The sequence below is a fragment of the Dreissena polymorpha genome, chromosome 9, assembly GCF_020536995.1.
Source record: "Dreissena polymorpha isolate Duluth1 chromosome 9, UMN_Dpol_1.0, whole genome shotgun sequence".
Classification (NCBI taxonomy): Eukaryota; Metazoa; Mollusca; class Bivalvia; order Myida; family Dreissenidae; genus Dreissena; species Dreissena polymorpha.
Genome location: NC_068363.1, coordinates 35,452,237 through 35,480,235, shown reverse-complemented (window position 1 = coordinate 35,480,235; position 27,999 = coordinate 35,452,237). Strand labels below are relative to the sequence as shown.

Here is a 27,999-nt window from a genome sequence, read left to right as displayed (position 1 = left end):
TTACACCCTGCCCTTTTTGCACAGAATCGTCCACTTTTTGTGATCCAAGGCAAGATCATTCCCTACATTTTTCTTCTTCTATACAAACAACACCAACATCACAAAAAGACAAAACACTTGCAAAAGACATTTACAAAAATATTGACTAAATTTTCCAGACGAGACACTGCACTGACCTGCTCTGACTTGCAGAGAGTTCATCTTTTGATGTCGCCCCGTTACTTCCCCCCTCCTCCTGTCCGTCATCTCGAGACTGGCGACGGGCTTCTTGCAACGAGGCATACAGGGCCTTCTTCAGCTCTCGCTCCTCCTTCCATGACAAACCCGTCACAGAGTCGTCCTACAAGGCAACAAGGAAAATTTAAATATGCAGACTTTAAGGGTTATCCCTTTACCACTTAGATATTTATTTTTACGCATTTGTAGTTCCCCAGAAAGTTCAATTTATTTAAATACCTTTCTTACTAAATTCAAGTTTTAAAGGCTTCATCTCCAATCCATACTGATGAACAGCAAACACCATAAAACCTGAACAGACTGCCTGTTACTCACAGGCTGTTCTGGTTTAATGCTGTTTGCTCATAGCCATTTTCACTTTGCCTCTGAGTGGGAAAGGGTAAAATTACCTATAAATAGTTCCAGGCATTAATATTCGCCCAGCCCTCTGAATCAAGATTTCAATTTGCAAACTGGTACAAATGTTTTGAAGAATCTGACTTTAATCATTACAAATTAACGCTTAGGCGATAAAAAAAAGATTTCAGTTTGCAAACTGGCAGAAGAGTTTAATAGAATACAAACTTAACTTCATTTCTTATATCAAACATAAAGTGTGACACCACAGCATCTGATACATACATACGCCTAAACTTTCAATAAAAAGGTTTGTAACTAAAGAAAATAAATTCACACATTAAAATTTTAATCATCTGTTGGTCGTTACCAAATTCTTTGGTGAAATATTTCTTTTAGGTCGCCTATTCTTCAGGTCCGAGGCTGACCGCCGGGTCATCATGGGTTTAGGTGTTCTGCTAACCATGACTGGCAGCAGTTCAAGATCTGAAACAAAAGAGAGATTTTGTTATTTAATTATTAAGGAAGTCATTAGTTTTAGCCAATAACAAAGGATGATAAAATCAAGAAAAAGGTGATATTTATTTGTAACAAAATGTTTATTTCAGGTCACTGTTAAATAAAACTGGTAAAAGGCACCATGCACATCAATTTAATAATTAATTTTACATCAGACAATTAATTATAAAGTCTTAGAAAATCAGGGGTCTGATTTATAGACCTCTATTAGGCATTGTGGGCTCAGGTACTACTTAAAAGTACCCAAGGTACTCTTATGAATACTACCATGTAACCGGGGTACAGAAAATATACTTCAAAGTTTCCTCCAGTATGGTCAGGTGACTGACAGTTTATTCTCTGTATTTTATTATTTTAGTATACTTAAGAGTACCCAATGTACTTTTAAGTAGAACCTCAACCGACTTAAACTTTGTTGAATGTTGCATTTATTTTTACAGATAGAATATTTCAAGTGATTGCAAAAATTATCCCTGCTTGATTTAAGAAATATAATGTTTTAAAGGACATTGTCTGCACTATCGTCTAATGTTTATGTAATTACTTATATCATGTTAATGGTACAAATACAATTATTCTTAAACAAAATTAAGCATGAATGTACAATGTAACTGTTTGCAATTCAAAATCTCGGTTGATCTTGAAATGATCCCTGACCCGAAAGGTCAAATAAATAAATTATGTACATCAACATTTCCAACTAAATACGCATTTCACGTAAAGTGAGGAAGATAACTCACTGAACTTTAAGTTAATAAATTATAAAATAAAATAAATTAAATTACGATCACAAGGTCGTGTCTGTTTTTCTTTTATTTTAACTTTCAGTCTCTTTATATTGTCTAACGGTGCAGTGAATTATAATGACATTAATATCTCCAATAAAATTATTTAAAGAAAATGTGCAAATCATTATTTTTAGCTATATGCTCATTGAGTAAAATCCTTAGCTTAAACAATATTTTCATGTTCCCATCAAATAAAATAAAATATTCACTTCGGCACTTACTAAAATGGCTGCCTTGTTACGGAAGCCGGTCGATAGCATCGTTTTTCGTGTATTTTTGTGCTTTTCGCTGCCTTTTCAGTTAAAATGTACTATAAATGATACATTTTCAGAAGAACTGTATATTAAGTCTCTTGAAAGGGGACATGTTTTGAACCATTTTCAGTTTACAACGATTTGGAATGCATCGATTGAAGACGAAACAACATGTAGGGGTTGTTTCAAAATATTTCTTTACATGTTCGTAAAGTTGTATCATTTATGTTATCATGTGCTCAAAGAATTATCTTCAAAGAGCGCTGAATAAAAGAGCAAGCACACACATTAAAAAGATCACTTATCTTGGTGGCTAACTGAAACAGTTGTTGCAATACTAACTGACTATTGGGGTTATTTACCCTCGGGACTTCGGTTAAAAACCATTGCCCGAGCACACTGCTTAACATAGAACTCTGCATAAAAAGCCGAAAACGGCCATAAAATGGACAGCCCGATTTTACTGGGCTGTACCATTGGTATAAATATAAAACTTTGCAGTGTTGGTGCGGTGCCTTAATAAAAATCTATTGGTTTAAAAATATATAACCTTTATATGAAGCGTTAAAAAGACGCAGTGCTATACAGTGAATAGGCCTAACGCGGTTAAAAAGCGGCGTTTTAATTGGTTGATGCGCTTATATAACGATGGCGCTGATTGGCCGAAATTTCTTATTAAGGATTGCCAGTAGGTCAATCCGTTTTAAAATAGATTTTCCCACGGCTGACTTTGTACTTTTAAGAAAAAGTAAACAATGATGGTTGATATGCAAAAATATAAATGAAAGAACAAGAATGAGTTAATCCAAAAGAACTTGGATTTGTTTTATAGTATTAGATTACTATGTTTTTTGTAACATTATTGTGCTTATTATTAATTTATATCATTCATATGATGTTGTTATTGTATGTTATTCTTTGTATTGTTTTTTAAGGAGGAGAGAGAGAAAGAATAGCCCAATTTTTATAAGTAAAGATGGTGAAAACACACATACTGTTGTATGTGGCAGCATCATTACCAGACCCATTGTTCAGTATATACTGCAATGGGTTTGTTGGAGTCTTTAGACTTTGTGATCTGTAGTTTAAAAATTTGAATCCAAATAGGACTATTTAATATATTAATTATAGAAAAAGGAATACACAGATGTGTAATATGTTTGTGTAACAATATAATAATATTTGAGGGTTTTCCAGATCACAAAGTGGTTGAACATTGCCACAATATGTTTACATGCATAGTCAAGTACCATTTTTATGTGTATGTTTAAAGTTTAAACTAAATGCCAAACAACAAGATCTAATCATAAGAGAGATATGTTTATATCTAAGAACATTTATTAATAGGGATGCCAGAGCCTGATTTAACAGCTCTCAAATGTAGAGTGAAGTTGCATGTGAAAATGCAATTATATGAGAAGGAAAGGAAAAAAAAAAAGACAATATATGATGTCACATAGAGCGTGTAACTCTCAATTATATATTAATATTGCAATTAAGTATTGAGTTATTAAAAAATTAATGAGTACAAGTTTATGTATGTGGCTCAATGTTGAACACTTGCAGACAGGGAATATAGCCGTAATGCTCCAACATAAGACCCTGTCTGTATGGAACTTAAGGAGGATTGGGCTATAGGAAAGAGAGATCCCCCCAGAGTGGCAATAAAACAATATTTTAAAAGTGGGTTTAGTAATAAACCCTTATGTTAAGGGCAATAACTTACGTGTCTCCAAACGGTCACCTTCATAGGGCCACATAAAAATTAAGGGTAAGACAATGTACTTTACAGTTAAAAATAAGACAGACAGCTAAATTTGTACAAGATGTACATTATTTACAATATGTACAGGACTATATGCATTTATATATTTAAAATACATGTTGCCACCCTGGAGGGTTGAAAGAAGGAGAGATTTTATGGAAGTGTAGGCCGATATGGGTGGGGGAAAAGAAGAGCCAGCAGGGGTGGTGTCACTCAGTTGTACAAGGGAGGTAATTATGATGATGAAGTCTACAATGGTTGTTTCCCCTGGACCAGAGGGAGTGCACGGTCAATAAAAAATAGTTTGTATACTATTGAAGGAAAATTGATAATGGTAAGATGTAAAATGGTAAAAAGACCAAATATTACCTAGATACGTTAAGATAAACCCTAAAAGCTCTAATCTATCCAATATTATTAGTATACTGATGATAACATTGGAAGAAATAGTACTAAAGTACCTTATATGGTATCCAAGATGACAATTAGACAGTAAAACCGAGGCAATTTGCTATATAAAATAGCAATTTAATATAAAAATTAGGATATTTGCTATAAAAGTAGCAATTTTAACAATTAACAATTAGACAGTAAAACTGAGGCAATTTGCTATATAAAATAGCAATGTAATATAAAAATTTGGATATTTGCTATAAAAATAGCAATTTTAACATGAGTTAATGCAATAATAATAAAATTAAGGCAATTTGCTATATAAAATAGCAGTTTTCACAAAAATAAGGAAATTGCTACACAAGATAGCAGTTATAGTAATCCTTAATGTACTCCAAGGTACAAGATTAGTACTTTCAACAAGGTCGACAATACTTTGTCCTAGATAGGGCTAAATAGGTGTTTATAATGGTATAAGGCCCTGCACCGTGCACTCCAGTCCGACATGGTTCTTCGAGTTCGAAGGAGAAAGGGTGGGGTGTCAAAGAGGAAGGGAGGGGGTGCAATGCAGCCAACAATCCCAGGTTACTGGACAGCCTCGTCCTTTCTTGTAGTAAGAAATGCCATAAAATATGATTGTATTAAAAAACTGAAAAATGTAAATGGTGGACTAACGTCATGCTCTCATAAAAAATGTATTAAAATAAAGAAGACCAGGTCAATGCCATTGGCCTGATTTAGAAAGGGCGGGGTAGAACAATAAACCCATTAAAAACTAAAATAAAGGTTGTGTAAAAGCGACACAAATCCAACACAATTATTTGATTACATCAGGTTTGTGCAGAGATTACACATTTTTAAAAGAAAACAGTCACAAGACTGTATAATTAGGTGGGTGTTGGCTGCTCTCCCTCCCCCAATGACCTAGATTTTGTCAGTTATTTGACAATCTAGTAAGTATTTGGAGAGGGCAGAGAAGACCGGGCCCCTAGCTGCTCCCTTGGGGTCTAGCACGTTGGTAAGGTTAAAAACTAGTCCATGGGAGTGCAATGCAGCTTCAAGGTGGTCCCTCTGCGCCTTATGGTTAGGACAGTGTAGCAGCATGTGGGGCGCAGTGAGAGGTTCCTGGCACCTAGGACATGCAGGGTCTATACCGAGGACATACTTTCCTGCGCCACCGGGTAATAGGGTGGTTCCCATCCTCAGGCGCGTGATGGCTCTGTCAAGCACAATGCTTGCTGAGTATCTGTCAGGCGGCCTGAGGGTTTTCGCAGGTCTAGTAAAAGTATGTCGACGGGAAGACAAATTGTCGGTCCGGAGATTCCACTCGCCCAAAACAAATTTCTTTGTCAGGGAGTAGATCTCAGAAGGTGCCAGGGGTTCCCCAACATCTACGGCCCCCCTCAAGAGGCCCTCTTTGGCCCCCCTGTCGGCCTGTTCATTCCCACTGATGTTGACATGTGCTGGACACCATACTAATGTGACCTTTAAAGATTTATCTAGGCACTGTTGATGAAGTTCCAAAATGCTAGCTAAAATATCAGGCCTAGATCTGCTATTTCTGTTTTTTATGGACTCAAGAGATGACATTGAGTCTGATAAAATAGCAGTTTTAGTAGGTTTATTGACCAATATCCAGCACAGAGAGAATTTAATTGCCAAAAGTTCTGCTGTAAAAATAGAGAGATTGTTGCTGAGCCTGTGCGTTTTACTAATGTTTTTTGAAGGGATTACAAAAGAGTTGGCTACCAAACCAGAGTTAGGGCATTTGGAGCCGTCAGTGTAGATTTTTAGATGCTCAGCATACATATTATCTATAAGAGAGAGAGCTTCTGACTTGATGAGTTGTGGCAAGTCAGTTTTCGTTATTTTATTAGAGAGTGATAGGTCAACATCAATGGGTCCAAGCGTCCAGGGGGGGGCCTTGGAGGGCCTCAGGTCTGCTACATGTACCTTGTCGAGACCGGCATCCTCAACCAGGGTCCTAATACTCGCACCAAAAGGTAGGGCGACATGCTTACGCTTAAGTATTTTCCCCTTGACGAAGGTGCCAGTCCCGACAAGTTTGTTTACGGGGTTTGAACCATGCCGAGACTTAACCCTGGCCCAGAAATTGAGGGACTGTTGTTTTCTACGCAAGTCAAGAGGTAACACACCGGCCTCCTCCTCTAGCAGTGCACCCGGTGTACAGTTTAGGGCTCTCAGAGCTATCCTTAGGGCCTTGTGTTGAATGGCATCAACCATTTTTAGGGCGTTTGGCTTAGCACATGCATAGATTTGGGCTCCATAATCTAGCTTTGGACGTATAAGGGACTTGTAGAGTGTTAAGAGGCTATTTTTATCTGATCCGAAACCTGTGCCTCTTAACATTCTCATTAAATTTAGGTCCCTTTCGCACCTTTCTGCCAAATATTTAAAGTGGTGAGTAAAAGTTAACTGTTTATCTTGGTACATACCTAGAAATTTCACCACTTTTTCAAAGATAATTTTGGTGCCGCCTAAATTTAAGTCCAAAGAGTGCTGAAATTGTTCGCCAAATAGTACTCCTACTGTTTTGGTTGGAGAAATTTTGAATCCCCATTCAATTGCCCATTTCCATATGGAGTCTAAGCCTGCTTGAGCCCTCTTTTGCAGGCGTAACATGTTAGACCCCTTTAACCAAGTGCCTGAGTCATCGGCAAACTGGGAGATAACCATTCCTGAGTCTTTTACGGCATCAGGTAGACCGTTTACGATGAGGGAGAACAGAGTTGGGGATATTACGGACCCCTGAGGGGTTCCGCGATCAGTTATGGCTACCTCTGATAACTCCCCATCGACCCTGACCTGGATTTTACGGCCCTCTAGGAATGCTCTGAGGTAGTGGAAACAGTATCCAGTGATTCCATAGTCAGCTAGCTTTTTTAGTATGCCAAAGGTCCATGTTAAATCAAAGGCAGCCTGAAGGTCCAAAAAAATTGCTAATACTGATTGCCCTTGATTTTTTGCAGAAAGAATATCATGTTGTAATCTAGCTAGCTGATCAAGAGTAGATCGCCCCTTCCTAAAGCCAGACTGGAAGGGGTTTAGTATGTTATTTGATTCCAATAAGTGTTCTAATCTATTTTTGACCATTATTTCTAGTAATTTACCTGCATGTGATGTTAGACTTATTGGTCGATATGAGTTTGGATCATTTTTGTCTTTACCAGGTTTAGGAATTGGAATCACTGTGGCCTGCTTCCACTCGGGTGGTATCCTGCCTGTCCTATACACCTGATTGAATAGGTTAAGCCAGATTTTTAGAGTTATGGCTGGCATATTTTTAAACATTAAATATGCTATTTTGTCAGGCCCCGTGGCGATGTTGCTCCTGCTGTTAATGGCACTTAATAATTCTGTAATAGTGAAAGGTAAATTGAGAGGCGTGCTATTATCCCCAGGCTCATTTAAAATATTTCGGTGCTCAGTCTCAAACCGCTTTTGATAATTCAGAGTTTCAACGGGAAGGTTTGAGTCACTGGAGACAGATTGGAAATGTCGTACCAAAAATTGAGCCTTGTCCCTTGGGGTTGTGGCAATTTCGCCTTTGTATTTAAGTAGCGGTACAGGAGTGAATGAATTTCCTTTAATTCTGTGAATTTTTTGCCAAAAATCCCTAGTATTTTTCTTATTAATGATAGCTGAATCACAGAATTCTTTCCAATTTTGAGTTTTTGCGTCCAAAATAACCCGCTTTGCCTGATTTTCGAGGGACCTATAATTAAGAAGATTATGCTCAGCGGGGTTCTTTTTAAGGATTTTTAGAGCATTTTTACGATCCTGTACCGCATTGGAGCACGCCTCATTCCACCACGGGACCCTATTTCTGGCTTTGACCTTGCCGGAGGAGACCGGTATGCTACATTCCGCCATGGACAGTATCCTGCTGGTTAAGTTAATACAAAACAGATTAGGATCCTGGGAGTGAACATCTGCAAGGGAGAGATCTGAGCAGAGGTCTAGTTGCAATAATTAAACTCTCAGCTTTATAACCTAAAGGGTTGCTGAGAGTTGCAATGCCCTGTCATTGTCCTAAGGTGCAAAATTGGATTACCACTGCAAAGGTTAAGGAACACTGATACTGCAAAAACTAATCAATGTTTACCTGTCACAAGCACAAACTCATGCAAATGGTACCATTATAGCAAGGAATAATTGCTTTTTATTTACTCAGTTATTCGTTCGTAAGCTCTATCCACCATGTTAGAAAACTGTCCTAATGTTGCCCACTAAAAGTGTTGCTATCAGTTTGGTGACAGTACACCAATCTTTTGCTCATTGTGATATTTGATGTAACCTAAGTCAAACAGATGTTGAATACTTGCACTGCTCCAAAATTCAAAATTGAAATGTCTACAAGAATAGTACTTTTGTACATATATTCTTTATGTCTGTTGATACATGTTCAATAATATCGAATAATGCAAAATAAGCCATGATATATGGTGCAACACCCGGTAACTGATTTTGGTGTGATGCAGCTAAGACTGTGAAGAGAAAGGCATTCGCTATATTTGATCTCATTGATATTACTGATTATTGTTCACCAACACCAACCATAATCTATGCTGTTTATCTTTATTAAAGATTCTTCTTTTAAATTTGACTATGTTGCAATCATGTGTTGTATCTGAAAAACAGTCCTGAAAATTTACGTCATACAAAAGCCGCAAAGAGCAATAACCCTTATCGAAGAAAGTGTAGGGTTACCGTTCTTGTGCGTGGCAATTTTCCTCGGTGATATCTATTCACCCATGAAGTTTACTGTTGAAAAATGAGTGCTAAAACTGAACATATCAGCAAAAAAGCATGTGAAAGAACACGTAGATTGGTATGTGCAATAAAGTAAAAATCAATAAAGTATACCCATAATTCCCAATCTGAAAAGTTTAAAGAATTAAAAAAAAAATTATGCCCCCGGTAGGGTGGCATATAGCAGTTGAACTGTCAGTCCGTCTGTCTCTCTGTGTGTCCGTCCAAAAACTTTAACATTGGCCATTACTTTTGCAATATTGAAGATAGCAACTTGATATTTGGCATGAATGTGTATGATCTCATGAAGCTGCACATTTTGAGTTGTGAAAGGTCAAGTTCATCCTTCAAGGTCAAAGGTCAAAAAACGAAATCCAAGGGAAGTAACAAGCTTTAAAGGGAGATACTTTCTATTTTATATTATTTGGCGGGTACAGATCAATTTCACAAGGGAAGTAATATTTTTTTAAAGGATATAATAAAAAACAAATTTTAAGGTCAAGGTCATCCTTCAAGGTCAAATGTCTAAAAATACAATCCAAGGGAAGTAATAAGCTATAAAAGGGATATAATTTCTAAACCTGCCAAATGATGTATTGAAATTTTACTTGAAAGCCGCGCAATAGGGGGCATTGTGTTTCTAAGGAAGACATCTCTTGTTTCGCAAATTTTTCCCAATCAGCTGGGTACAATTACTTTTCCAAATTCTGAAATTTCACAGATTTTAACTTTCAGTTCTCCATTACCGCTACTTCCCAAAGGCATTAGGAGATGTGTTGGCAACATACAGAGTTCAGGAACTGCATTTGTCCCAGACACAAGGACAGTGGAACTATGAGCACTGGGGATACCCTCCAGAGGATGCCCCGCCTGGTGTGGAGCTCTGGGTCTGGTTCCAGCCTCAGTCAAACAAGTAATCTTCATTTAAGATATGTGAGCCTGGCTCTGGAATAATGGGCTTAAATGCATGTGGGTAAAGTGTTGTTCCAGATTAGCCTGTGCAGTCAGCTTGGGCTTATCAGGTTAGATACTTTCCGCCTTTATAAGTAGATTTTTTTGCTCAGAGGAGATTTCCTGTCAATGAAAAAGACCTTGAAAGCAGAAAGTGTTGTCACTAATAAGCCTGTGTGGACTGCACAGGCTAATATGGGAGTACATGTTACAGACATTCATTAAGCCATGTTTTCCCAGAAAGAAGATTTTTTTTACTCGCATAAAATTTTCTTTTCTTTTTTGTGTGTCAGAATAATAGATGAATGAAACTCCAGAAACTATCAGGAGAGAGATTCTTGATGTTATCAACTTATTGTGTAGCATAAAATTTAATGTAAACAAAAAGTGATCAATATTGGGATCATAGCCTAGGACTGGTCAATGCAAAGAATTGGAGGTTTTTGTGGAACAAATACATTCAGACACAGTTTTTACAAGCTATCCTGAAGTGATAACTTAGCTTGACAGCATGAAAATGTTACTAGCCAGCCTATATAAATGTGAGAATTTAGCAAGCCTGATTCGATCAAAATTAATCCTTTACCACTTAGATATGTATTTTCATGCATGTGTAGTCCCTTAGAAAGTGATACTTATTGTAAGACCTTACTAGATTCAACTTTTTAAGGGTTCATCTCCAAACCTAAGATACTGATAAGCAGCAAACAGCATAGAACCCGAACAGACTGCAAGGTTTTATGCTCTGACTCTGGTTTTATGCTGTTTGCACATAGCCATTTTCACTTTGCCCCTGAGTGGGAAACAGTTAATCAGCACTTACCTTATTTGCTTGTACTTATTTTGATCAGTGGAATTTCAATATCATACAGTAGCATTTTAATAAGTAGCAAAATGTTCACAAAAAATATTCTTATTTTATGCAATTACGTCTTTTCCAGCTTGGATCATATGTGGGCTGAACTGGTAAACGCTTTATCAGGTCTTTTCTGTGCGTCACTAAACTTCATGGATACGAAGACTACAGTGATGCCACGCTGGAGTTTCCGGCCATCTGGAATCGCTGCAGAGTATTACAGCTTTGACTCTCGATTCATGCGCTTTGCTGCTCTGCCTCGTGAAATAGTGTGCACAGAAAATCTCACTCCTTGGGAAAAGCTGCTTCCATGTGAATCTCAGGTAGCAACAAATATCTAGTTATTTATTTGGCTTTCAGATCTGTGCATACCTGGTACATTGTCCTTTAGTTGAGTTTCTGAGGTGTTATGGGTAGACTAGGCTTAATGATTTTGCCCAAAGTGTCATCCCAGATAAGCATGTGCGCAGTTTAATTATGGATTACATTTTACGCTTCAAGTGGATTTTTGCTTAAAAGAGATTTCCTTTGAAGGAAAAACTCCATATAAGGGTAAAGTCTTGTCCCTGATTAGCCTGTGAAAACTTCACAGGCTTATCTGGGTCAAAACTTTAAGTTCATGCTTTAATTCCAGCTTTCCCACAACCAGACTCATATTATTCAAATAAATTTAAACTGAATCACTGTTTAAAACATGAAGTCATTTAATTTCACAATTTATGGTGTTGATCTGAAATGTGACTTAAATCTTGTCTGTTACTTTCTGTGCAGTCATCTTAAAAATCTGCTTCTTCTGTAATTTTTATGCTCCCCCAAAATTTCTTTGGGGGGAGCATATAGGCGCCGCTTCGTCTGTCCGTGCGTGTGTCCGTCTGTCCGTGCACAATTTTTGTCCGGGCCATTTCTCAGCAATTAATGACCGGAATTCAATTAAACTTTATGGGAAGCTTCACTACCAAGACGAGATGTGCATTTTATCAGCCGGTTCTGGTCGGATGATTTTTCTTAGAGTTATGGCCCTTTGAAATTTTCCATTAACTGTACACATAGTGCAATTCTTGTCCCCCCAACTACTAGACGTTTCCTTTTATCTGATAATAGTGCAATATTGTGAAAAAAACACTTTGGGGAGCATCACCCATCTCCGACGGTTTCTTGTTGTTGTTTAATCCTAGTAATTATCACTTGTTTTAGAATTATAAAGTTTATAACTGATTAATTTCTTAATGAGAACAAAAAAATGTTAATGTTGACGACTTAGCATGACAATATAAATGTAAATTATTGCTGTGGATATAGTGATACCCAATGAATACCGTTGCAACTGTTCAAGTAATAAGCCAAAGTTATGTTGCAAAGTGGTGTTTCATATATGATACTATAGTTCATAATTTACATTTTGTGAGCTGCATTCTGAAAAACTGAGCCTAATGCATGTGGCTAAATTGTCTACCTAGATATGCATGTACAGTATGTATAGTCTTATATGAAATACAGTTTAGGGGGAAAGTGTCGTCTCTGATTAGCTTGTGCAGGTTGGTGTGGGTAATCTAGAACAACACTTAACGCACACGCTTTAAGCCCAGTTTTCCCAGAGCAAGGCTCAATTGAGCCTCGTTCTGAGAAAACTGGGCATAATGCAAGTGCGTAAAGTGTCATCCCAGATTAGCCTGTGGAGTCCGCACAGGCCAATCAGGGACGACACTTTCCGCCTAAACTTGATTTTCGGCAAGGAGGGACTTCCTTGAAACTAAAAATACCATAAAAGCGGAAAGTGTCGTCCCTGATTAGCCTGTGTGGACTGCACAGGCTAATCTGGGACGACACTTTACACACATGCATTAAGCCCAATTTTCTCAGAACAAGACACATATGTAATTCCTCACTTCATTTCCTGGTCTTGTTGGCAGGTGGGCCTGGCTAGTTTGTTCAATGCAGTGAGACTGTATGACTCCAGCTTCCACTCCCTGGGTCTCCACTTTAGACCAGTGTGCCAGGTAAGACATCGCAATCTTGTACCATCGACCATCACAATACTTTGGTTCAAGACATCTGCAGTGTAAAATCTACTGTTGTACAGAATAGTATGGTAGTCATAAGTTGAGTGGCTTTAGTTCTGTCCACACATGTGAGGGGGGGGGGATATCACAAGCTTTCAGACTGATATCTTCTCTTCAAACAATTGACAATCTAACATTATTTTTTGTTCCCTACTATGATGGTGTAAACAATAGATCCAGCTAGTAATTCTGAACTGGAAAACTAGCAGTTATCATTATACTGAATGTGTTCTACAAATGATACAACATGCTTGTTGTTTTTATGCCCCCGGTAGGGTGGCATATAGCAGTTGAACTGTCCGTCAGTCAGTGTGTCAGTATGTGTGTATGTCAGTATGTCCGTCCGTCCGAAAAAAACTTTAACGTTGGCCAGAACTTTTGCATTATTGAAGATAGAAACTTGATATTTGGCATGCATGTGTATCTCATGAAGCTGCACATTTTGAGTGGTGGAAGTTCAAGGTCAGGGTCATCCTTCAAGGTCTAAGGTAAAAAAAATAAATATATATATATTTTCAAACCGGCGTTCTCATGAAGCTGCACATTTTGAGTGGTGGAAGTTCAAGGTCAAGGTCATCCTTCAAGGTCAAAGGTCAAATTTTTTTAATATATTATTTCAAAGCGGTGCAATAGGGGGCATTGTGTTTCTGACAAATACATCTCTTGTTAAAACAGAATCAAGTTAGTGAAATCTTTTGAATCAATATCATGCTAAATATCACACAAAGTAAATATTAAGTGGATGTATGTACTATAGTAGTGTATATTATCATGTTTGTGTGTAAAGCTTTATTCCAGATTAGCCTTTACTCTTTGCATTTGTAGTCACTTAGAAAGTTAAATTTAATTAAATACCTTTGTTACTAAATTCAAGTTGTAAAGGTTTATTTCCATCCCTTAGACACTGATGAGCAGCAAACAGCATAAAACCTGAACAGACTGCGAGTTACTCGCAGACTGTTCTGGTTTTATGCTGGTTGCAAAAGCCATTTTCACTTTGCTTCTTATGGGGGAAAGGGTTTAATCATCCTAGGCTGTTGTAGGATGGCAGTTGTACCAGTGCAGGCATAGAGTTGAAGCAGACATTGACAGTTGTCTTCAATACAGCCATGGCCAATAGAGGCAAGGTCAAAGACCACCAAAGTAAGTGTTTTGTCAGCTGAATTTGCACTTTGCATGAAAAACTGATAATACTTTTTATGCATGTTTAAGGAAGTAAAAGATAAACATTCATTGTCATTATTTTTAAATGCGTGTCCCTATTATATTATAAATTGTTACACCCCTCACCGAAGTAGAGAAGGGTATCCAAGGGTCACCAAGTGCGTCTTTATCTTTCCATTTGTATGTCGGTAAAAAAACAATGCAAACAAGCCTGACACAGTATTCCTTCACTGTTCAATGTACAGCCTTCAGACGAGACAATATGTTGATTTTGGTATTGTATTTATTTGCTATGTGATTGATTTGTGAAAATGTACACAAACTATCGTTCCAGAAACACTTTTGAAATTAAAATGTAAACTTTATTATTGACATTCATGAATCAAAATTAAATACAACACCAGATGCAACACAATATGATATAGACTGCATATTTGCAGTATATTATATTATAGAGGTATAATTTGTCCAGTTTTGCCTAAACATAAAGCTTTTCATTTTAGTCGCATTCTGGGAAAATTGGCCTTAATGCATGTGTGTTAAGTGTCCATCCAGATAAGCCTGTGTTTAAAGGAAGTCTTTTCTAAATGAAAATCCACTTCAGGCGTAAATTGTCATCCCTGATAAGCCTGTGTGGACTACAGCAGCTTATCTTGGATGGCACTTTAGGCACAAGCATTACGCCCAGTTTTCACAGAACGAGGTTAATTTACACCAGTTGTTATTCTGCTGCAGATTGGAGTTTGAAGTCAATGTTTGAGCGCAGTCTTCACAACACCTGCCCCCTTGCCAGCGAGAGCAAACTGTATGTGGACACTTCAATACATCCTGTAAGTATCTTTTAAAATAGACATCTAAGCCTCGTTCTGGGAAACTGGGCTAAGCTTGTGCGCAGTGTCGCCTCAGATTAGCCTGTGTGGTCCGCATGTTTAAATTCATTTTTTGTAATAACATCATAATCTTGGTAACAATTCATCACATTTTGTGAACCAGTTGTTTTTACATGACTGTTGTTTTTCTTTAGTGCAGCACAATAAATGTATAATGTAATAGTATGACATTGATCATTACTGCAGGACTTGCATGATTTTCTCTTCAGAAGCAAGTGAAAATGGCTTTATGCAACCAGTATAAATCCAGAACAGCCTGCGAGTAACTTGAAGTCTGTCCAGGATTTATTCTGTTTGGTGCTCATCAGTATCATAGGGTTAGAAATAATGCCTGAATATTGTCTCTTATTAGGCTCCAATTACAGCATGGAGATTGTCTATTATTAGACTCCAACTACAGCATGAAGATTGTCTATTATTAGGCTCTAATTACAGCATGGAGATTGATTATTATTAGGCTCCAATTACAGCATGAAGATTGTCTATTCTAAGGCTCCAATTACAGCATGAAGATTGTCTATTATTAGGCTCCAATTACAGCATGAAGATTGTCTATTATTAGGCTCCAGACACAGTATGAAGATTGTCTATTATTAGGCTGCAATTACAGCATGAAGATTGTCTATTCTAAGGCTCCAATTACAGCATGAAGATTGTCTATTATTAGGCTGCAATTACAGCATGAAAATTGTTTATTATTAGGCTCCAATTACAGCATAAAAAATGTCTATTCTAAGGCTCCAATTACAGCATGAAGATTGTCTCTTATTAGGCTGCAATTACAGCATGAAGATTGTCTATTATTAGGCTCCAATAACAGCATGAAAATTGTCTATTATTAGGCTGCAATTACAGCATTAAGATAGTCTATTATTAGGCTCCAATTACAGCATGAAGATTGTCTATTATTAGGCTGCAATTACAGCATGAAAATTGTCTATTATTAGGCTCCAATTACAGCATGGAGATTGTCTATTCTAAGGCTCCAATTACAGCATGAAGATTGTCTATTATTAGGCTCCAATTACAGCATGAAGATTGTCTATTATTAGGCTCCAATTACAGCATGAAGATTGTCTATCATTAGGCTCCAATTATTATAGCATGAAGATTGTCTATCATTAGGCTCCAATTACAGCATGAAGATTGTCTATAATTAGGCTGCAATTACAGCATGAAGATTGTCTATCATTAGGCTCCAATTATAGCATGAAGATTGTCTATTATTAGGCTGCAATTACAGCATGAAGATTGTCTATTCTAAGGCTCCTAAGACTGCCCTTGACCCATCCCCAGATGAGGTGTTGATCACGAGACGTGACGTTAGAAATAATGCCTGAAGATTGTCTCTTATTAGTCTCCAATTACAGCATGAAGATTGTCTATTATTGTCTATTATTAGGCTCCAATTACAGTATAAAGATTGTCTCTTATTTGGCTCCTAATACAGCATGGAGATTGTCTATTATTAGACTCTTATTACAGCATGAAGATTGTCTATTATTTGGCTCCAATTACAGCATGAAGATTGTCTATTATTAGGCTGCAATTACAGCATGAAGATTGTCTATTATTAGGCTCCAATTACAGCATGGAGATTGTCTATTCTAAGGCTCCAATTACAGCATAAAGATTGTCTCTTATTTGGCTCCAGTTACACCACGAAGATTGTCTATTATTAGGCTCTAATTACAGCATGAAAATTGTCTATTATTAGGCTCCAATTACAGCATGGAGATTGTCTATTCTAAGGCTCCAATTACAGCATAAAGATTGTCTCTTATTTGGCTCCAATTACAGCACGAAGATTGTCTATTCTAAGGCTCCAATTACAGCATGAAGATTGTCTATTATTAGGCTACAATTACAGCATGAAGATTGTCTATTATTAGGCTGCAATTACAGCATGAAGATTGTCTATCATTAGGCTCCAATTATTATAGCATGAAGATTGTCTATTATTAGGCTGCAATTACAGCATGAAGATTGTCTATTATTAGGCTACAATTACAGCATGAAGATTGTCTATTATTAAGCTGCAATTACAGCATGAAGATTGTCTATTCTAAGGCTCCTAAGACTGCCCTTGACCCATCCCCAGATGAGGTGTTGATCACGAGACGCGGCGGAGAGAGGCGTATGTACTCCGTGTACGACTTGAAGAATCACACCTCAGGGGGGCGCACATTCAACCTGCAGGCAGGGTACAGTGGGCCGGTTGTCTATGGGGACGTTACCCCACCCCCTCTGTATGCTCAGAGGTTTGTGACAGGTAATGGAAAAATACTGAAGAAAGTAAAAACAACATCTTTATTTTTATGCCCCCAGATCGAAAGATCAGGGGTATATTGTTTTTGGCCTGTCTGTCTGTCTGTCATTCATTCATTGTATGTGTGTGTCCTAAAACTTTAACCTTCGTTAAAGTTTGGTCATAACTTTGTGAATATTGAAGATAGCAACTTGATATTTGGCATGCATGTGTATCTCATGAAGCTGCTCATTTTGAGTGTTGAAAGGTCAAGGTCATCCTTCAAGGTCAAAAGTAAAAAAAATACAATGCAAAGGAAGTAATAAGCTTTAAAAGGGAGACAATTTCTAAACCTGCCAAATGATATATATATAAAATTTTATTTTAAAGCGGGGCAATAGGAGCATTGTGTTTCTGACAAACACATCTCTTGTTTAATAGAGATTTCAACATGCTAAAATTGGAAACGGAACATTATATTTTAGCTCACGTAAGTGCAACACTTGCATGGATTGTGCTCAGGTAAGCTTTCATGATTGCCTTTTTTTTTGTTGTCAAGTGTCATCATCATTTACCTTGTTAACACCCAAGAGGCCATCTTCATGAAACTTGATAACTTTTTTTTTATCAATAAAATCTCGGTTCATATGCATTTAAAAAAACTAAATCAAAAGCAAATGTTTTATCATAACATCTCAAACATTGCTCAGAATATTTTTTCTGTGTCTCAGGTGATAGCCTTAGGACCTTTTTGTCAGCTTTATATTAGCTCGGCTGTTTTCGTAGAAAACCTAAGGTATTATCATAGCCAGCTTGTCATCTGCCGTCGGCCGTGCTAAAACCTTAACATTGGCCTTAAAATCTAAGTGCTTCCACCTACAACATTGAAACTTCATATGTAGCTGCATCTTGATGAGTTCTACACGCCACACCCATTTTTGGGTCACTAGGTCAAAAGTCAAGGTCACTGTGACCTGTAATATTCTTCTGACAAGCTTTCATTTATTCAAAACTGCACCCGCAGCAGAGCGTTGGCACCTGCTATGCGCTGCTCTTGTTTTTCAGGCTTTGGTTTGATTATATGTTATATAACATGCATTAACTCAATTTGATGTGAATACAAGAAATTATGCAGTTCTAATAATTACAACATGTGTGTTCTTAATAAGAATACAAAACAATGTCCAGTTATATTTATTTAAATTATTTGTGTGTATTATTCTGCTGGCACTATTCCATGTGCTGCTGTTCTTGTCAGTACCGGCTTGGAGGCAGGGGTCATTATATGACTTTGCAAACTGTACCACTTTATACAAACTGCACTGTAGGAAAATGGGACTTAAAGCAAGTGCATAAAATGTTGTCCCTGATAAGCCCGTGCAGTATTCGGACATGCACTTTATGCACATGCTTTATGTCAAGTTTTCCCTGAATAAAGCTTTTATGATAATTCATTAAAAAGTAGTTATCATGGACACAGTTTAATGACATGGCATATAGACAAGCACCTGATACAAAATTAAAAAGCTGACTTATGTGAAAGAGAAAGGTATTTGGATATGAGAATTGATCTGGGAAAACAGGGCTTAATGCATGTGCGTAACGTTTCGTCTCAGATCAGCATGTGCAATCCACAGAGGCTAATCAGGGAGGACACTCTCCGCCTAAACTAGATTTTTTAAAGAAAAGACTTCCTTTAAGGAATAATACCATAAAAGCCAAAAATGTTGTCCCTGATGACACTATGCGGACTGCATGGGCTTATCTGGTACGAAACTAAACACACATTAAGCTCCATTTTCCCAGAGCAAGGCCCAAATTAGTCGTGTTCTGAGAAAACTGGGCATAATGCTTGTGCATAAATTGTCATTCCAGATCCCATCCCAGTTTGCACAGGCTAATCAGGGACGACACTTTCTGCTTTTATGACATTTTTGTTTTAATGAAGTATCTTCTTGGCAAAAAATCCAATTTAAGCGAAAAGTGTCATCCCTGATTAGCCTGTGTGGACTGCACAGGCTTATCTGGGACGACACTTTACGCACATGCATTAAACCCAGTTTTCTCAGAACACAACTCATATTATTTTCTCTGGATAAAAGCTATATTGTTGTCACTGTCAGGCTATGGGTTGGAGAAGGGGGGCATCACATGCATCCTGTACAACACCCTGGACACGAACCTTACCGTCATCTACATGGAGACCATACCCTGGTACCTCCGCATCTACTTCAGCTCCATTAAAATTGAAGCGTATGGGATACCAGTCAAGCCATGTAAGCGACAGACATACTACTGTTTTGTACAGAGTTTTAATGGTTTTTGGACTTTCTCACACATTGTAACAAAGATTCACAATTTGAATTACAGAGACTTGGGGTGCTAAACGCTTTTCGTAGATTTTGCTACTCCAACTTTCAGTTCTGAAATGTCCTGTGTTTAATTTTCTGAAGCTTTGCAAACTACACTGCAACGCCGATATATCGCGGTTGGTGGGGTCCAAAGATCGCGAGCGCGATATATCCGGCGCGTGATATAGAGTTTGTAACTCGAGAAATGTCTAACTTAATCGTATCCGCGATTAATTTGTCAAATTTCCCCAATGTTTTCATTTTATATGCGGCGCTGCTATATATTTGTATCGTAATAATTGCAAACCAATTCTTAGATTACATTTTCATAACTACATACGTATCTGTATTAGTTTTGTCGTAAACCAAAATGTTAATTATATATTTTTTTACTTTCAGGTACGATCGCTCGCGAATCAGCTTAAAGAAGAATTATTATTGTCAAATACGCATTTACCGTTACAAATAGTCTTATAGAATACATAGGCTGCATGCCACTTTTGTTTACATTTGTTTTTATTTTATATTTACAGGCATACCGAGATATCAAGCAAGAAGAATATGCAGTCCGAACAAAAATACAGCGGACAATACGATTTATTTAATTGTTTAATAAAGCATATGTACATGTTTATTTATATGGTGTTCATATGAACATTTACAAATACAAATACATTTACAAGAACAAACATTTATATAGATAAAAACAATTATATATACACATATTTACGAGAGCATACATATTAAAAACACACATCATTGTCTTTCAAAATTAAAAAAGTCAGTTAATTCCTTTTGTTTCAAGGATGATCGTGCTTCTGATCTCGCACGGTAAAGTGCATTTCTAAAATGCATGACTTCAGCTGGGGTGCTTTTCGCAGATTTCTCTACCCAGTGTAACCCCACCTGAATGCAACGCACTACTTCTGCCATAGCAGGAATGGGCTCCTCGTCTTCTTCTTCTTCTTGCTCCTCTTCTTCTTTCGTCGATTCGGGTTCCGTCACTGTTTGTATTATCTGTTCATCGGTAAGCACTGCTGATGTTTGTTCTTCGTCGTCCACTGTCAGCCACGTCTTGATGTCTTCTTCCGTCAATGGTCCCAGGGCTTGCTTGGCGTTGAGCATGTCGTGGTTGTTGAAACCTTCGTAGTCCTCAACTCGTTGTTCGGCTTCCCTTATATCAGATTCATCGAACCCATCGAAGTCACTGTCGCTGTCGGCTTGTTCACCGACAGCGTCACCCAGGCCTTTCCGCCAGCACGCTGCTATACAGGAGGCGGACACTTCGCTCCATGCCGTAGCGAACAGGTACATAGCGTCCTTGATTGTGACCTGCTTAAGGTAGTCCGTCAGGTTTTTGTCACTGTCTATTATGGCCGTGATTAGTTGTCGCCTGTAGTTTCGTTTCGTTGTGGATATAATTCCCATGTCACATGGCTGTATTTTAGATGTGGTATTCTTTGGCAGGAAGGACACGACTATCTGCCCATCCCGCGACTTGAGATCCTTAGGATGGGCGGCACAGTTGTCCACAAGAAGGAGCGCCTTCAGTGGGAGTTTGTTCTGACGAAGATACTTCCTCACTTCAGGCACAAACTTCTTGTGGAACCAGTCTTCAAATATTGCCCCCGTCATCCACGCGTTGCTCGAGAAGTCATAGTGGACTGGTAGCGTTTTTAGATTGACATGGTGGAAGCAACGCGGTTTTTCGTACTTCCCGATGATCAGGGGCTGGAGCTTGTGGTTACCCGACGCGTTGCAGCATAGCAGAGCGGTTAGTCTGTTTTTGCTTTGCTTGAAGCCGAGTGTTTTTTTATTGTCACTCGACTGTGCGAGGCTTTTGTCGGGTAGCATTTTGTAGTAGAGTCCCGTTTCGTCGCAGTTATATACCTGCGACGCAACGTAACCTTGATCTTCAATGATTTTTCGGAGCTCTTCAGGGTACGCTTCAGCCGCTTCTGTGTCCGCAGAACGCTCCTCACCCCGGATGGTTACTTGCTTTATACCATGGCGGTGTTTGAAGTTGCGCAACCATCCGGTGCTGCCCTCGAACGAGTTGTTTTCAGGGTGTAACATTTTGTTGAATTTTAGGGCCTGGTGCTGTATATTGGGGCCAGATATGGGCATACCTTCGGTACGCGCCTGTGTGAACCAGGTTATTACTGCCTTATCGAGTTCAGTATCATTAGCACCCTTAAACCGTTTGCGTTTCTGGTCTGGGGTGTCCATTTCCGATATTGCTGTTCGTAGCTTTTCTTCATCTTTTAGCCACCCTCTTAACGTACCTTCGGGGACACCAAATTCCTTTATTATCGATGTACGGGATTGACCAGCCTTTATCTTGTCTATAATCTCGATCTTCTCAACAATCGAGAACTGTTTACGTTTGCGTGTGACACTATTGCTCGTATCCATATTTGCGATTTATTTCGTGTACAGAGACAGAATGACCAGTTGCGCAATTTAACGCTTTATATACCAGTAAACTGCCATTATTACCTATGCAGTGACACGAATTGCTCATTTCTTAAGTGTTAAAAACAACACCGTCCGAGTGCAAACAACGCTGTCACTTATCGACTGTTTTTCACGCTTCATTGCGTGCCAAATTAAACCGCGAAATATAGGGTGTTAATACTAGGTAGAACCGGTTTTTTGCTTAAGTTAGCGAATTCTCAGATTAAAACATGTCATTTAGTGATCATGCTTGTTGGAATTTTGGGATCCATAGCCAAAGCGCGATATATTGGACAACGCGATATACCGGTCCGCGATACATCGGCGTTGCAGTGTATTAAGACTAGGTTGGATCTAAGAAAAAGGACATGGTTTGCTCAGAAAAAAATGTTTTGTACAAATGTTTCACAAAATGTAAATTATAGACAAACAGCTTTCTGTGATCCCTTCTTCTGCATGGTTAAGTAGAGTCATTACTAGAGTTGTTCGGGGTTTTATCCGTTCCCTCTTGACTGGATAAACACCTTTCGAGAATGGAGGGGTGGGTGGGTGGCACATGGAGGGGTAGGTGGGTGGCACATGGAGGGGTAGGTGGGTGGCACATGGAGGGGTGGGTGGGTGGCACATTCATTGTCTTTGCTCTCTAAGTTGCACCATTTTCATTGAAGCTTCACAAAACTTGTTTGTGAACATAAAATTTAGGCCAAGTTAGGTAACCAGCCAATTCATATTAGGCATTTCTGTGTAATGGCCATTTGTTTCTTTAAAAAAATGTTGTTCTCACTCAATGTTTATAAATTGTCATTGTTGCTTATTTTTGGCGAAAGTTTGTTTTGTGTCCAGCAAAATCATGCTAGGTCCTTCAGAGTTATCACACTATGTTTATACAAAAATGCAAAATGCGCCATTTCAGCCCTCATAACTCATTCCCTTTTCAAGTACTCTTCACCAAACTTTTTAGATATGTGGTTGAATTACTTTATTACAGGTACATATTTCTGTCCATGACCTTTTTCCATGGATAATTTAAAATCCTCCTCAGAAGTTGATAAATATTAGTTGTCATAAAATGAAAATCTTCACTCCTTGCTCTTTTGAATAGGCAAACATTATGCATGATGCTTTGTTTGACCTACTTTGATCACTAAACATATGATATCTATGTGAGATGTGACAATTGGATAATATTGTGGATTGATTTGAAAGCTGGTTTTGCCTTTGTGGTAGACTCTATTTAATTATTATTTCAAAATTAAAGCTTATACATGTACGGCCCACTTACAATCGTAATAGTAATCTAAACTTTGAAACAAAAATGCAAACTTATTGTATGACCCTTGCTCTGGGAAAATTTGACTTTAACCTGTTAATACGCATTTGTAGTCACTTAGAAAGTTATATTGTCCCCTACCGGTGAAACCGGAGGGGACTTATAGTTTGCACTCTGTCTGTCAGTCTGTCTGTCTGTTACACTTTTCTGGATCCTGCGATAACTTTAAAAGTTCTTCATATTTTTTCATTTAACTTGATACATGGATAGATGGCAATATGGAGATTATGCACGTCATTTCATTTTGTTCCTACGTCAAGAATTCTGGTTGCTTTGACAACAACAACAAAAAATTCTGGCAATGTTGGAGTTTCACCGGTAGAGTACAATATTGCTTGGCAATCTCTTGTTTAATTTAAGATCTTTCTTACTAGATTCAAGTTTTTAAGGCTTCATTTCCAAACCTTTGATACTGATGGGCAGCAAACAGCATAAAACATGAACAGACTGCGATCTACTTGCAGGCTTGTGAGTTACTAGCAGGCTGTTCTGGTTTTATGCTGTTTGCATAAAGCCATATTCACTTTGCTTCTAAGTGGGCAAGGGTTAAGCATGTTCATAAAGTGTTTGCCCAGATAAGCATGTGCAGTCCACCTAGGCTAAATCTGTGGTGACACATTCTGCCTTAACTGGATTTGTGTGTAGAAGAGACTTCTTTTAAACAACAAAAAAACAATCAATGAGGATTAATCGTTCCAGATAGGCCTGTGCGACCTACACAGGCTTATTGTGGACAACACTTAACACGCAAGCATTAAGCCCCATTTTCCCAGACTGAGGTTCATGTTCATTGTATTTTTCTCCACAGATAAAACCCACTTCATCCCTGGCAAGGACCGCAGCCAGCCGTACCAGCTCGAGCTCGTGTTCCGCCTGCGCCCTCTCTCTGTGACCAAGATCTCCATGGAGTTTGACCGAGCCTTCCTAAAGTGGACGGAGTACCCGCCGGACGCCAACCACGGTTTCTACGTCAACTCTGCGGTCATCTCTGCCGTGCTGCCATCCGGTTCCCAGTACACTGCAGTGCCTCAGAGTGGTTCCCTCTTCAGAGACAGGTGCTCAGACATGCTAAAACCTTCGCACTATTTAATGATATACAGTCAAACCTGACTTATCGGTCACCTGTTGACAGCTTTCAGTCTACATTCCCCCTAAGAAAATCCTTCTATATTACCCATGAAAATAACGGTCACTTTTCTACAACGGCTTATGGCCACTATATTTCACTCCCAAAGCCATATTTTTCCTGAGAATAGCTGTCGCGAGTCAGACGTTTTGTGGTGCAAAAAGTTAACATTTTTAACTGCATTCTTTTTTATAATCACTTATGTCATGGCGTCTTTTTGGCGGCTCAATAATGGGATTGCAGTAACTGTCTTTGATGTGATAAATTAGGCCCACTGTGAGAAAACATATACATTGTAATAGGGTGTTGAAAAGGGGAATACCTGCCCTGGTGGGAAGCACTCGAAAAATGCATCATGCTGGCTGTATGTTCATTCTTGACTGGTTTGTGCAATTTTCGTTCAAATACCAGTACATTTTCATGTGTATGTATTATGACAGAATGAGGATGATATGAGAGTTCATAGGGCAATTTTTAAATAAATCATAACAAGCTATCAACAAGTTAATTTCTGAAAGCAAGAAACACGTGCAAGGAACAATAATAATGTGTATTGGTAGCAATTAGCAGCCCAGTCAAAACGCCATAGTAAGAGTGAGTGACAAAATCAAAAGATCTTTGTTGCTGATAAGGTGTCAACAACAACATTAAGCTAGCGAGTGTTGTTATTAGAAGGCACTAAAAGGATAAGTGGTTTTCCATTCAACTTTAATCACAAACTTTCAGCATTTATTATAGTGAACATTTTGTCATGTAAGACTTTAGCTTTAAAATTTGTCATTTTTAATTTTAAAGCTTTGAGTGGCTGTTTCTTTGAATGAGAACGATACTGCTGTGCCGTACTTTAGGTTTATAGCAGCGATGCGCTATTTATACGTTTTGGGATGTGACGTCCATGACATGTGATGATCGTTTAAAAAAAAAATCTTGCAATGAACATATTACGACTAGACTGTGGAATTTACTGAATGAATGAGATGCGTGAGTTAACAAAAATATTATCGTTGATAAACTCATAACCAGTTGATGTGTTGTCATAGGTATTGTAACCATGGCATAGTGGATATGGTCATTGCTAAGTGACTGGGAAGTTACTTGTTAGATCCCTTCTGTGCGGGCATTCTTTAGATCTCCCCCCATGGGCACCAATTACTAGTTCTTCCCAGAAAAGTGGACTAGAGAGCCTTTCAATAAGCTTTTGACTTGAAATGCAATCAAGCTAAAATCCAAAGGTTTAGACTTGATATGTATTTCAGCCTATCAGACAACTCGGGTCAATTCTTCCTGCGTCTGCACACAGAGAGCCTGCTGGTCTCCCTGCCAACCCCTGACTTCAGCATGCCCTACAACGTGATCTGCCTGGCGTGTACTGTGGTTGCCATAGCGTTCGGTTCCCTGCACAACCTCACCACGCGAAGCCTGGCTGCAGTGGACCCAGAGAAAACGAAGAAAAACCCGCTGCAGAGGTTGAAGGCCTTCTTACATGGGAGGAAATCTCAGGAGAAGTCGAGCCAAGAAGTTAAAGGGGAAGTTGTTGATGAAGACGGTGCTGACAAAAGTGTGGAAAATGATGAGAATAAAAGTTCTGGGGATACTGGGGACAGTGTTCGTAAAAGAACTGTTACGGTTAAAGATGTTACTGAAGATGTCAGTAGTTCGTGATCCTAATTTTTAGCTTGGCTGTTTTCAGAGAAAACCCGAGGTATTGTCATAGCCAGCTCTTCGTCAGCCGTCCGCGGTAGGCGTCGTGCTAAACCCTTAACATTGGCTCTAAAATCAAAGTGCTTCCACCTACAACTTTGAAACTTTATATGTAGATGCACCTTGATGAGTTATACACGCCACACCCATTTTTGGGTCACTAGGTCAAAGGTCAAGGTCACTGTGACCTCTAATATAAAACTTTAACATAGGCTCTAAAGTCAAAGTGCTTCCACCTACAACTTTGAAACTTCATATGTAGATGCACCTTGATGAGTTCTACACGCCACACCCATTTTTGGGTCACTAGGTCAAAGGTCAAGGTCACTGTGACCTCTAAAAAAAAAAAACATTCTGACAAGCTTTCGCAGCCGAGCGTGGCACCCGTTATGCGGTGCTCTTGTTTAAAGTAAAGATGACATAAGGATGTTTGATGTCTCATTAAATGAGTCATTTTCATGTGTACATGTACATCAAGTACTCGCTCTTCTCAACATTTGTCTAAGTAATTGATTGTAGGGTTTTGATACTTCTTGATCATTCCAATCAAAGTATTGATTAAAGTGATAGGTATTAATTCTGTTCATTCAGATCTTGCTGTGGGATAAGTCAAACCAAGAATGTCATCATGTGTGTTTAGAAACTCTGTTTTAGACTCTGTTTTAAATGAGAATGATAATGAATTATTTTATATCTTAAAATTGCAACTATTTTTCATTGTTAATAACATGATCATGATAATGCGTTTTATTCTACAAGTTTGTGTATGCCTGCATTTTCATTTGTTATAAAATACATTTTACAGACCATATTATTTCTACCTGCATTTTTCAATGTTCTATACATTTATCTTTTCCACACATTTGATCAAAAAATTGTTTTGAATTACTAATAAAAACCTGTTTTATATAAAATGTTCATGTTTTTGTTGTTAATCATTTAATTATCGACTTTATATGTAAAACTGGACTCGTATTAAGTAATATAAAAACATAAATCGGAAAACAGCGAACTTAAAAATAATTCATGCAGTTTTCCATTTGTAAATAAAATGGTACAAGTATTAACTATCTCCTAAGTACGTCTTTGTTAATTTTACATTCTGTATATTGTCAATCGTTTGTACTGCATGAACTTTCATAGAATTAATCAAATGGTTCCTACATCTCTACAAAAGAAATTCAGTTTGTAAACAATCTGATTTGGGGGTTTGTTAGGCCTATGATATGGAGGAAAACAACAAAGAAAATTTAGAACAAAGTATTATATAATAACTTCACTAATAACAACAGTATTTCAAGATGTGATATTAACTTAAGCTCGTTGAAAGTTAAATTCATGAAAAATAATAATTAAGGTTTGCTCTAGGGATATGGGGTTGATGCATTGCATAAAGTGTTGTCCCAGACATGCCTGTGTAGTCCTCACAGGCTTATAAGGGACAGCACCTTGTGCCTTAGAAGGATTAAATTAAAAGTGGAAAGTGTAGTCCCTTTTATACGCTTTTGGGAACTTCAAGTCCTGTGTTTAAGACAAGTCACAGTAATGACTGTCTAAGGCAGTTGTTATAAATGATCATGGAATTCATAAAACAATGGATACACACAAAAAACTGTATATTTTTGGTGTTTATTATCGCCCGCCATAGGCGGAGGGATATTGTTTTGGTGTTGTTTGTCCGTCCGTATGGAGCAATATCTTGGAAGTGCTTTGGCGGATTTCATTGAAACTTGGTATGAGTATATATATATGGTTAATAGGATGATGCACGCCAAATGGCATTGTACTTCATATGATAAT

General features: G+C 38.1%; 2 protein-coding genes across 8 annotated transcripts in view; one reads left to right on the top strand and one right to left on the bottom strand.

Annotated features, from left to right (window-relative positions):
* LOC127844842 (protein Jumonji-like) overlaps positions 1-1,985 on the bottom strand; it is a 54,710-nt gene extending 52,725 nt beyond the window's left edge. For 4 of the 7 annotated variants that reach the window (XM_052375357.1, XM_052375363.1, XM_052375361.1 and 1 more), the window contains exons 1-3: positions 1,697-1,739; positions 944-1,059; positions 177-340 (exon numbers count right to left, since the gene is read on the bottom strand). In XM_052375357.1, the coding sequence (XP_052231317.1) occupies positions 177-340; positions 944-1,039 (260 nt within the window). In that variant the 5' untranslated portion in view covers positions 1,040-1,059; positions 1,697-1,739. Of the gene's footprint in view, positions 1-176; positions 341-943; positions 1,060-1,636; positions 1,740-1,877 lie in introns of those variants that run through there. The other 3 variants (XM_052375359.1, XM_052375360.1, XM_052375358.1) reach the window with 3 other exon arrangements.
* Positions 1,986-2,093: 108 nt separating this feature from the next.
* On the top strand, positions 2,094-26,585 carry LOC127844670 (GPI transamidase component PIG-T-like). Its single transcript, XM_052375082.1, has 10 exons — positions 2,094-2,307; positions 9,801-9,978; positions 10,958-11,195; positions 12,783-12,869; positions 13,976-14,075; positions 14,832-14,926; positions 17,057-17,258; positions 19,358-19,510; positions 24,181-24,427; positions 25,755-26,585. The coding sequence occupies exons 1-10, from the start codon at positions 2,106-2,108 to the stop codon at positions 26,158-26,160; spliced, it is 1,908 nt and encodes a 635-aa protein (XP_052231042.1). The 5' UTR covers positions 2,094-2,105; the 3' UTR covers positions 26,161-26,585.
* The last annotated feature ends 1,414 nt before the right edge of the window (positions 26,586-27,999 follow it).